The 12,600-nt window shown below is 39.9% G+C and overlaps 1 protein-coding gene across 5 annotated transcripts in view; it reads left to right on the forward strand.

Moving 5' to 3' along the window:
* Window positions 1-2,168: 2,168 nt before the first annotated feature.
* Window positions 2,169-12,600, forward strand: part of Lrba (LPS responsive beige-like anchor protein) — a 728,436-nt gene continuing 718,004 nt past the window's right edge. For 2 of the 5 annotated variants that reach the window (XM_046459033.2, XM_046459036.2), the window contains exons 1-2: window positions 2,440-2,680; window positions 3,009-3,445. In XM_046459033.2, the coding sequence (XP_046314989.1) occupies window positions 3,230-3,445 (216 nt within the window). In that variant the 5' untranslated portion in view covers window positions 2,440-2,680; window positions 3,009-3,229. Of the gene's footprint in view, window positions 2,419-2,439; window positions 2,681-3,008; window positions 3,446-12,600 lie in introns of those variants that run through there. The other 3 variants (XM_046459030.2, XM_046459034.2, XM_046459031.1) reach the window with 2 other exon arrangements.

Raw genomic sequence — 12,600 nt, forward strand, 5'->3', positions numbered from 1 at the left:
TGAGTCTGAGAATGCATGAGACATAAACCTTAACCCTTGATCATTGGGACTGAGTAACTCTGGTCACATTGTATTGAGGATATTTTCACTATTATCATCTCCTTTTTTTTTTTTTTTTTCTTTTTGGTACTGGGATTGAACTCAGGGGCACTTGGCCACTGAACCACATCCTTAGCCCTATTTTGTATTTTATTTAGAGACAGGGTCTCATGAGTAGCTTAGTGCCTAGCTTTTTGCAAACGCTGGCTTTGAACCTGTGATCCTCCTGCCTCAGCCTCCCTGAGCCTCTGGGATTATAGGAGTGTGCCACCATGCTGGTGGTTCATCTCCTTCTTTTTAAATGGAAGGCATTTATTTAACATTTTTTTTTTTTACTGCTTATAAGCCAGATGTATGAAGCTATTTGCTCAAATCGGAGTAAGCAAAATCCTAACAGAAGATTTTAATGGTTTAATGCCTTCCACCTTCAAAATACAGACCTATGAAAGTTCAAATGTAAATTTCTCTCCTGCAGGTACCCCCCCACCCCACACTCCCTTTTATTCCAGACTTAGTCATTTAACCTCTGAAATGTAAATCTGAGGTGTTTCATTTTTCAGGGATTTTAGGTGATAAACCACTGATGTTGCCTTTTACCTTGAAAGTGCAGGAGTCAGCAATTCAGATCATCAGGAAAAAGTCTGCCTCATCTTTGAAATATCTAAACCCACTTATGATACAACTGAATTTTTTTTTCTTTTTAGTATTTTAAAAAGATTTGATACTTAAGACACTCTCTAGCTTGAGTCTTTTTTTTTGTACTAGAGATTGAACCTAGGGGGCTTAACCACTAGGTAGTTAAGCCCCAGCCCTTTGTATTTTTTTTTAAATTTTTATTTTGACATAGTCTCACCAAGTTGCTTAGGGCCTCACAAAGTTGCTGAGGCTGTCTTTGAACTTTCGATCCTCCTGCCTCAGCCTCCAGAGTTGCTGGGATTACAGGCCTGTGTACTAGGCAAGTTTGAGTCTTTTCTCCTGTTGCGTCTCCCCTACCAAATTTTCCTGTGAGAGTTGTCTATTTTTCAAGGCCCTCTCAAATATTTCATCTCTCAAACCAATATGAGTTTTCTTCTTACTCCTCCAGAGTACTTCCTTTTGCTTTTTGCTTCACTTTCACTTTAGGAATTTAGGAGTACTTTAAACATATTTTTTTAGAGGTCTTATGGCCTCAGAGGTATGATACCTTAAGGGCGAAACTTTACCTCCCTCTGTTCATTATTCACTGATGCTTTATCATTAGCAGTGAGGGTGGAGGGGAAGGACACTAGAGTATGACGATCTATCCTGGCTTCAACCTAATATAATGTACCTTTTAAATTATTCTGAGAATGAGGAAAACCCAACTTTGACATTGGAAAATCACGAGAGGGCCCCCACCCCCATCTAGGGGCAGTCAACCCCCCTTCACGCTGTCGGGAGCAGCTGTCTCAGGAATCCTCCTGTCCTTAGAATGTGGGAGAGGTTTGGTGGGGCGGCAGCTGCGGGGCAAGGAATCCTTCCCATTCCTGGTGGACGCGGTCTCCTCCTCTCCCCTTTGGAACCCGGCAGCTGCGGGGCATCCCAGTGGAAATCTCTTTCCAAGTCTCCGCTCAGCGCCGCGGGCGGGCCGCAGCCGAGAGCACCGGGGGGTGGGGACTCTGGGCTCCCCTTAGGCAGGGACAGCAGCCTCGCCGGCTCCAGCGCTGCCACCTCCCTGACATGCAGAGGTCCCTCAGGTGTCCTTCTCCAAGTCCAAGACGACACCTTGGCAACAAGGGGCGGTTCCCTCCGCGCCAAGAGACCCTGCGGTAACTTAACAACAGCAGGAGCGTCGGAATCACAGCCTCGGCACTTGCCCACGCGCTTTCCCAGGTCGGGGGGTGGGCAGGGAGGAAAAGCTGGCCCCTGGCAGGAAAGGACTGTCCTCGCAGGGCGGGGGACACAGCGGGTGCTACCTGAGCGGCAGGTCTGCCGGGCGGCACACTACGCGCGTTCCTCCTAGGAAGCGGGTGCCCAGCGCCCCCGCCCTCTCGCGGCCCCCCAGCTCGCCCGCGCGTCCCCCGCCAGCCGTGCGCCTGCCTCCGCCTTCGCGCCCGCCCGCCCCACCGCCCCGCGCGCTCGCGCACGCGCACGCCGCGCCCGGCAGCCCTCGGCGCTGTCATGGCGGCCGGGAGCAGCTTCAGTGGGCGCAGGGACGGCGGTGCGAGCCGTGGCGGGGCGAGTTGTGGCAGTAGCATCCTCATCACCATCAGCAGCCTTAATCGTGGCGTCGGTGACGCCAGCAGTGGCTGTTTTTGCAAAGGCTGAGCGCAGGGGTGGGGCGGGCCAGGAAACCATGGAGTTTTGTGCAGCCGCGGGCTCCCGGGGAGCGGACTAGGGAAACTTGGAGGCTGCGACCAGGTGCACTGACCTCTCTCCTTCCTCCTCTCCTCGCCCTGGGGCCTCCCTGGCTGCCTCCCTTCCCTTCCTGCCACAGCACACACCTCCCCTCCTCTCGCCACCGAACCTCAGGTGCCCGAGAGAGGTGCTCCACTCCTCCCCCTGGGCCGAGCGTTGAGATAATCACCGCCCCCTTCCCCCGCCTTTTCCTGCCCTGGTTCTCCGCCGCCACCTCCGTCTGGCTGCTCTCTGGCAGGGGGCGAGGACAAGTCCGGAGTGTTGGGTGAGGAGGAACTTTCTGCCTCGGTGGTGGCGTGGGGGGTCCCCTCCCTTCCCTGGCCCCTCCTGTCCGCGCGACAGTTTCTCTTCCGTGCACCTGTGAGGAGAGGTTGCCCTGCGCCCTGAACCTGCGGGAGTGTGGGGGAGGAGTGAACCTGCTCCGGGCCTCGCGGACCCGCCTTCGCCAGAACCGGCTCCGGGAGCCCGGGAGAAGCGGGCGGCTGGTGGCGGGGTGCCTTTAGTAACTTACTTGACGGACAATAACTATTCCCCCCAAACAGTCCCCTCAAACCAAACCTAGTCTATTTAACACATATTTAATCTTCCAATAGGGTTTGGCGTTGTTGTCAGCCTCGGGGAGAGAGATTGGACAAATATTCTCCAAGAGGAAGAGGGCGACGCCAAGGACTTTCCACATCAACTGCTTTTGGGGTTTCTCCTCAAGTTGGAAGAGAGACCCTTTTCGTTTTGCTTTGCGTGTCCTGTGCTTATTACCAGTGCAGCTACTGCTGCCTCTGGGTGACTCCGAGTTGTCCTTCCTCGTGAACTAGCAATGGCTAGTGAAGACAATCGTGGCCCTTCCCCGCCACCAACAGGTGATGACGAGGGAGGTGGAGGGAAAGAAGAAACCCCTGCGGAAGGGGGTGCATTGTCTCTGAAGCCAGGGCTCCCCATCAGGGGCATCAGAATGAAATTTGCCGTGTTGACCGGATTGGTTGAAGTTGGAGAAGTATCCAATAGGGATATCGTAGAAACTGTCTTTAACCTGGTAAGTAGATGAATATTTTATAAGCATATACTTTTCTTGGTGAGTTGGAGAACAAGACGTTAAAGCTGGAGTCATGTGCTTTACTCTGATGATGGCTTTTTCCATGGTTAGAAATACAAAGTTCTACTTGACCTAAATGAAGCCGTTTCTTACAGTTTTCAATTTAAAGAGAATTATACAAATTTGGATGCTTGAGTTTTGTGAAAGTGAACACATCAGTACTGAGGAAATCTTTATTGCGGTGGAAGTGTTTTTTTTTTTTTATGGGTGGGTGTTTTCCAGTGGATGAGTTTTCTGTAATATTATTTTTTTTCCCCCTGGTACCGGTATGTTTAAGCCTGCATTTCTCTTTAACGTTTTAGTTAAGTTATTGTGACCTTTTTTTTTTTTTTTTTAACTTGGAAATAACGTGTCTTTGAGTTTGCTTAAGCTATGTTTTGCCATAATAAGTTTTAAACACAAAATTTTTCTTCATAATACTAATGAAAGATTAATTTGCTGTCAGTTAGTATTTTTAAATTTTGATGTTTTATTTTTAGAAGTAATCAAAGTTAAATTTTTGATTGAATTTAGGATTGCGTGTAAAGTAATCTTGTGAAAATTGGCAATTTGCAAAAGGATTGAGGCAGATATGGTATAATTTTTCTCTTTTGTAAGTTTGTGTCTCACAGTGACGTAAAGTTGATTATTGGACAATTGCTGACTATACTACTATGAACTATGAATGTTATTTTTAAAAAGTGGATGAGATACTTTCCTTTTTTTCCTCTAGTCCATTCTTAGAAATAGTTATCTTTAATAGCCTTTTTAGGTTTATTCCAGTCCCTGTTAGTCATCAATTTAAGAATCAAAAGGAAATTTAGCCTCAAAATACTTACCCTTTTCAGAGGTGGGTTTGCAGCTCAGTGGTAGAACACTTGCCAAGCATGTGTGAGGCACTGGGTTCGATTTTCAGCACCACATATAAATAAATGAATAAAATAAAGGTCCATCAACAACTTAAAAAAAAAAATTACCCTTTTCCACCCAGCCTGTTAGAAGATAACAGATGGCACCAAATAGTTGTAATGACAGTTTAGCACGTTTTCCCTTTGCCTCTGTGTTTTCAAGGTTAGGCTTGTATTATTCCAGGGTGGTTAATTATTTCCTACACTAGACCTTAAGTGCTAGTCTGCTCATTTGCAATACAACTTCTCTTCTCAAAAGTAGCTGGATGAAAGTAATTTATTTTTGGAGTATGAAAACTTTGAACAATATGGCATTTCTCTACCAGATTATTGAGAGTTTATGTATAAATACACTTTTTTTTTTGAGAGGGTGTACTGGGGATTGAACCCAGTGGTGCTCTACCACTGAGCTATGTCTCCAGCCCTTATTATTTATTTTTTTGAGATAGGGTTTCACAAAGTTATTGAGATTGGCTTGGAACTTGCCATCCTCCTGCCTCAGCCTTGTGATTAGCTGGAATAACAGGCATGCATCACCACACCCTGCACATTTTAAAAACTATATTCTATGGAAATGTCCATATATATAATAGTATAGTAAACTCTGGTATCAGTAATCCAGCGTCATTGGTTATCAGCATTTTGGGAATCTTCTGTGCATGTGAAGCTTATATGCATATGAGATATAAGGAGATAAAATGCAAATTGATCTAATTCTTTACATCAAAATAGAAAAAGTTGAAAACAAGTTTTTGATTTTTTTTTTCTTTTTCTAGACTTCATGTATCTTGGATGATAAACAGAAATCTGTGATAGTGATATAGTGCATAATTAGTTTTTTTTGTGTGTGTGTGTGTGAAGACACAACATTCTTTGACAGAAGGAGGATTCAAATTCCTCTGTTCTTTAGAATGTGTCCTGTGGGGGTGGTTGAACAAACATGAGTCACTTGCATTTTTATCATTAAAGAAAATCTAAATTCCATAGTAATAGTTTACTTATATGCTGCTTAGAAATGTAGACCTAAAGAGATTTTAAGGTCATTGGTTAAATTCTCCATAGTTGCATGTTGGCAGGGTAGCAGGTGATTGGGTAGAAGGAGAAGGAAAATTTGTTCAATTACACTTCTTTTTCACCATCATTCTTTTGGCAGGTAGGTCAGGAAAAATTGCTGAGAGGATTAGATAGCAGTTCCTCTTTTCCCATTTCCTCTTACAATACTTGCAATGATCAATACATGGAGTGTTGGCCAGTTTTTAAAAAATTTTGGAAAATGAAATGTTGGAATTTTGGTAAATTAGTCCATCTCAGTTTCATCAGTATTGCTGCACCTAATTAGATATTTTCTAATTGATAATTGTCAGCCTCAGTTTTTTAAAAAAAATTGGTACTGGGACTTAAACTTAAGGATGCTCTACCACTGAGCTGTATTCCCAACTCTTTTTATTTTGTATTTTGAGACTGGGTCTATTCTCAGTTTCTGAGGCTGGCCTTGAACTTGCAATCAATCCTCCTGCCTCAGCCTCTTGAGTTGCTAGGATTACAGGTGTGAGCCACCATACCTGGCTCATGTCCTACTGATTCTTTTTTATTCATTAAATAGTAGCTACTTAAGCTGTGGTGTAACATAGTGGTAGAGTACATGTCTACCATGTGTGAAGCATTGGGTTCGATCCTCAACACCATATAAAAAATAAATAAGTAAAATAAGGGTATTGTGTCCATGTACAACAACAACAACTAAAATTCAAAAAAGTAGCAGCTACTTTAAACAATGAGTGTGTACTGTCAAAATTAAATGACATTCCCTCCTCTGTCCAGATAGCATGTGGTAGAGCCACAGAGCTGCTCCAAAGGTCTGTCTGTATGAAGTACTGCCTCCCAACTTTGCTATTGTATCTTGACTTTACTGTTATAAATTCACTATCCCCTTATAATTCCCTTTTTTTTTTTTTGAGAGAGAGAGAGAGAGAGAGAGAGAGAGAGAATTTTTTTTTTTTTAATATTTAGTTTTTGGTTCTCGGCAGACACAACATCTTTGTTTGTATGTGGTGTTGAGGATGGAACCCGGGCCGCACGCATGCCAGGCGAGCGCGCTACCACTCGAGCCACATCCCCAGCCCCTATAATTCCTTTTATATATCTGTTTTAAAGATAAATTTGATTAAAGTACATTAGTGTATTAAAGTGTTTTAAACTTCTGGTCAACCTTGCATTTTTCTCATTGGAATTTAAGACCATTTCTTCATCTGTATGTTAGAGTAATTTGGTTTTCAAACTTTTGGACTCAGAATAATTAATATATTGCATGTTTCAGAAACTTGCTGCTGAGTTTAGGTTTTCCTCAAGAATATAAAGGCATTCAGAACTATTTAATTCAAGAATAGTGTTTCTTATCATATTTTCATGATTTTTTTTTTCTAAAAAGTAATTTAATTAAATTTGATTTTTAATTAAAATGTTAAAACTTAAAAGATGGAATATAATTTTCCTTATCCATTATATGGTGTTTGATATATGTCTTGCTAAATATTATAGTATAAATCTTTAATACTTAGAAGAGCTGAGCAGATCACATAAATATTAGGTTTGTATTGACAGTGTACAGAGTGTATTCTGTGGGCTTAAAGAAGCAGCTGCTCTTATGTTTCAGATGATTGTCGTGACACAGTGACATGGATACAGTGGTGTCACACCTTTTGATTTTTCAGGAAATCTAGAATTAAAAATTAATACTTTAAAATGTCAAATTAAAACATTTACTTATATGTGGGTCACATAAAATCAGTTTTCAGGCTTATACATGAACTTTGTTAGAAAGGTAATCATTCAACATGTCTTTATTCTGATGTGTGTATCTAGAATTATTTCCTCCTTAATACCTGCCATCATATATTTAAGGTTAAAAGGTTATAGCTCAGTGGTAGAGCACTTGCCTAGCATGTGTGAGGCACTGGGTTTGGTCCTCAGCACCACATAAAAAAATGAAAGTAAATAAAATAAAGGTGTCCATCTATAACTGAAAGTATTTAAAAAAGTAATCAATTTTAAAAAACATACTTGTTTTTATTACAATATTATAAGTAATAGAGAATTTGAGCTGCTTTGAGCACAATAAAAAGAATTCATAGGTTCATTTATCTGAAAGTCCAAAGGTAGGGTAAGAAGAACTGTAACTCAATCATATTAAAGACTCAGTTTCTTTCTGTTTCTGTTTTGCTTTGTATGATATTAGCTTTAGTCTGTTGCTATTCCACTCAAGGTTGTAGTATGACTGCCAGTAGTTTTTGGGACCACATGTATTGTTCACATCCTTGGAGGAGAGAGCCTCTCTTGTCCTAATGTTCTAAAGTAATTGGACTGCTCTCCAATGATTATTACTACTGAAAAGTGCTGACTGGCCTAAAGTAGTGTGTTTTATATATATATATTTTCAATAACTTTTAGTAAATTTATGGGGTTTTATAGCCATCATCCCAGTCTTATTTTTCTTTTTACAACCTAATTTTGTAATATTTACATTCTGTGTTCCAGACACTTTACAATTTTATCCCTTTCCTTTAGGCCTATGATCCATTTTGAGTTCATTTTGTATGGTGTGAGTAAGAGAAGGGTCTAAATTAATCTTTTTGTATATGGTTATATGATTGTCCCAGGCCATTTGTTGAAAGCTTATTCTTTCCTCATTGAATTGCCTGGTACCTTTGTTAAAAATAATTGACTATAAATGTAAAGATTTATCTGGACTCTTTGTTTTTACCGACTTGAGGATCAATCCCAGGGCCTTGCATATGCTAATCAAATGCTTTACCACTGAACTTCATCCTTAACCTTGGACTCAATTCTTTTCCATTGATTTATGTGTCTGTATCCCTACTCTCCCTGCACCTCCATACTGGCCATAGAACCCTGCATATGCTAGGCAAGTGCTCTACCATTGAGCAGCACCCTCAGTTGTTTTTATACCAGTACAAACTGTTGATTACTGTAGTAAGTTTTGAAATAGGGAGTGTATATTCCCTTCCTTGATTCTTCTTTTTCCAGATTGTTCTTTTTAATTCTAGGTGCTTTGCATGTCCGCTTGAATTTGATAGCGAGTGTTGAATTTGTAGATCACTTTGGGGAATATTGACTCTTCCAGTCTATAAGCACAGGATGTTTCCCCTTTTTTGTAGATTTTTCCTTCATTCTTTCAGAAATTTTTAAGTAAACTTCTTTTTTGTTATTAAAATGCTTTTGTAGGTATATTTGTGCATTGAAATTTCCAAAAGAGGAAAAAATGGTTCACTGTGGACATTTGTATAGATCATGAATAGGTATTGTTAGATTATTCATTAATGTTGATAAATAAGAGAAATTTGGATGATTTGGTGAAATTTTAAAACTTTGTAGTTTTCTAGAACTGATAATTGTTAGAATTGATAATTTATGCCTCTTCAGTTTTATAGCCTTGTTCCATTAGAATTGCTTTTTTTTTTAAATTGAGAAATCATTTGGAAATTGAAAAAACGGAAACTAAGTAAGCTTTTTTTTGTTCTTATACTCTCTCTCTCTCTCTCTCTCTGTCTCACATACACACACACACACACACACACCACACACACACACACTTTTTTTTTTTTGTGTGTGTGGTACTGGGGATTGAACCCATGGCCTTATACATGCTATGTAAGTGCTCTACCAGTAGGCTACATCCCCAGTCCTTTTTTATTTTTATTTTTTCAGTTGTAAATGGATATAATATCTTTATTTTATTTATTTATTTTTATGTGGTGCTGAGGATTGAACCCAGTGTCCCATGCATGTGAGGCAAGTGCTCAACCCCTGAGCTACAATTCCAGCCTCTATCCCCAGTCCTTTTAAAAATATTTTGAGTTGATGTGGTGGCACACATTTGTAATCCCAGCCATTTGGGAGACTGAGGCAGGGGGATTGCAAGATTGAGGTAAGCATCAGCAACTGAGTGAGGCACTGAGCAACTTACTGAGGCACTGAGCAACTTACTGAGACCCTGTCTCAAAATGGAAAAAAAAAAAAAAGGAGGTGGGGCTGGGGATGTGGTGGGGATGTGGCTCAGCACTAAGCACCCTTGGGTTCAATCCCCAGTACAAGAAAAAAAAAGTGTGTGTGTAGAGAGAGAGAGACAGAGACAGACACATGAGGTCTTACTAAGTTGCCCTGGCTGTCCTGGAACTTGTGATATGTGATTATAGGTGTGTGCCATAGTACCTGGCTTCACATATATCTTCTTAAACATATTTTGGAGTAGATTTTGTATGTTTGAACTAAAAATGTCTACAGGACATTTTTGTTTTATGATACATAAATTATTCATAAGGTTTTTATTTATGTTTGTGCTTCCAGAACTCAGAACTTTTCACAATGCTTGGTACTCGGTGTGCTAAAAATCAGATGTGATAGAGTGTACCTGTAGTTCCAGTTACCCAGGTGGGAAGCTGAGGCAGGAGGATCCCTTGAGCCCAGGAGTTTAGGGTCAGCTTGGGCAACATAATAGAATCCTGTATCTTAAAAAATAAATAAATAGGGGCTGGCTCAGTGGTATCACACTCAGTGGTAGCATGTGTGAGGCACTGGGTTCGATTCTCAGCACCAGTCATATAAATAAATAAAATAAAGATCTATCAACAACTAAGAAAAAAATAATAAAAAAAATGAATAGGGCTGTGGCCCAGTGGTAAAGCGCTTGCTTGGCATTCGTGAGGCACTGGGTTCAATCCTCAGCACCACATAAAAATAAAATAAAGGTATTGTGCCCACTTACAATTAAAAAAAATGCATATTTAAAAAAAATAAATGAGGGGCTGGGGATGTGGCTCAAGCGGAAGCGCGCTCACCTGGCATGTGCGCGGCACTGGGTTCGATCCTCAGCACCACATACAAATAAAGATGTTGTGTCTGCCGAAAACTAAAAAATAAATATTAAAAAAAATGAATAGCCAGGCATGGTTGCATACAACTATAATCCCAGCAATTTGGGAGGCTGAGGTAGGAGAATTACAAGGTCAAGGCCAGCCTCAACAATTTAGCAAGGCCCTAAGAAATTTAGTGAGATATGGTTTCAATAAAAAGGGACTGGGGATGTGGCTCAGTGGTTAAGCGCACTTAGGTTCAATCCCCAGTACCCTCCTCCCCTCCCCCAAATATAAGTGTTTGTTAAGTGGAAATGTCTTACTCTTTTTCATTAAGTAAATTACAACTGCCAGGAATTCTAGTTCCTGTTATTCTTTTCTGCAAAAAGGTATGTTGTTAAAAGTCTTAAGGTCTATTTTTTAAATTATTTTCTGTTTCTATGAAGATATTTGTCAGGCAGCTTGCATTTTTCATTGTATCATTTTGAATTACCTCAGTATTTGTTTTACCCCTTAGAGCAATTTCATGAATTAATTTTCAAATAGTCTGCTATAACCTGATCTTAGTTTTTTCCTTTTGCTTTAGTATTCTTTAATTCACTCTCATGTAATGGGTGCATACTCAGAAACCTGAGTGTTGACTTCTAGTGACACTGGCTTAAAAAAATGTTGGGGAGGGTGTGGTTGTAACTCAGTGGTAGAGCGCTTGCCAACCACATGTGAGGCACTGGGTTCAATTCTCAGCACCACATAAAAATAAATAAAGATTTATGTCCATCTACAACTAGAAAAAAATTAAAAAAATGTTGCATCAAAAATAAAAGGTATAAAACAAGGATGAGAGGCATGGAGGGAGATTGGGTAACAAATAACAAAATATAATTAGATAGGAGGAATAAGTTTGAGAGTTGTGTAGCAAAGCAGGGTGACAATATATAGCTTAAAACGATTTACTGTGTATTTTATAAAGAACTAGAAACTAGGCATGATTGCACATACCTGTAATCCCAGTTAGTTGTGAGGCTGAGGCAAGAAGATCACAAGTTCCAGACTAGCTTGGGCAATTTAGCCAGGCCCTGTTTTAGAATAAAATAAAAATAAAATTAGCAGGGGATGTTGTTAATTGGTAGAGCACTTGCCTAGTATGTGCAAGATTTAATCTTCAGTCCTGTGAGGGGTTGGGGGAAGGCTAGAAAATAATTTGAAAGGACTGATAAAATGTTAAGGAGAAGGAAATTCTTATTATCCTGATTTGATCTTTATACTTGTTATACATGTAAATATGTACAATTATGTGTCAATTAAAAAAAAGTTATATGCAAAAAAGCTAAAAAATAATTAAAAAAGCTGTTGAGTATAAAAATTATTTCTAATTGACTTGACCAACTAAATAAAGCATTCTCAGTTTAGATTTTAAAAAATTGATTCCTCAAAGATTTAATTGGATTTATCCAGAAATAATTTATGTGATCAAAATGTGCTTTATGAAGTAGAGAATTTCTTGTCCCTGAATGTTTCAGAACATGGCATTATGGGGATTTTGGCTGGGCACAGTGGCACATGCCTGCAATCCCAGTCACTCTGGATGCTGAGATAGCACTATAAATTCCAGGCTAGCCTCAGCAACTTTGTGAGATCCTTAATGTAGTGAGACCTTGTCATAAAATAAAAATTAAGTAAAAAAGGACTGGGGATGTGGTTCAGTGGCAAAGCGTCCCTGGGTTCAATCCCCAGTACCAAAAAACAATATAAAACAAAACAAACAAATGAAGCAAGAGGGGATTTTGTGGTGCATATTATTACTTTGGATAGAAAGTTGAATTCCTAATTACTTCTAAGGTTATGTGACTTTATCATGTTCTTGCTCAAAGTTTTGTTGTCTCTATTAAACCTTAGTCTTTGCATTTATTTTTCAGACCTCTCTTTATCAGCCTTATCCCATCAATCTTTTAGTAATTTACCTCTATAAATATTGTAATTTTAGAGAGTGGTGAGGGACTGGATTTTCTGTATACTTACAGAATGATTAAAAACTCAATTAACTATGTTTTGTTAGAGATACATCTATTGCTTGAGAACTGAAAAAGATTTTTGCTTTGTCTAATGATTTCTTTAAACAAATTTTTTAGTTGTAGATGGACACAATAGCTTTATTTTGTTTATTTATTTTTATATGGTGCTGAGGATCAAACCTAGTGCCTCACATGTGCCAGGCAAGTGCTCTACCACTGAGCCACACCATCATCCAACAAAGATATCATTAGGCAGGCTGGGGTTGTAAGCAAACACAAATCCAAAGACTTGCAGAATAATTTTCCTTATGGTTGGTGACTTTCCT

Source organism: Marmota monax, unplaced genomic scaffold (genome assembly GCF_021218885.2).
Source record: "Marmota monax isolate L192 unplaced genomic scaffold, Marmota_monax_Labrador192_F-V1.1 WCK01_AAM20220418_F8-fsc00002, whole genome shotgun sequence".
Classification (NCBI taxonomy): Eukaryota; Metazoa; Chordata; class Mammalia; order Rodentia; family Sciuridae; genus Marmota; species Marmota monax.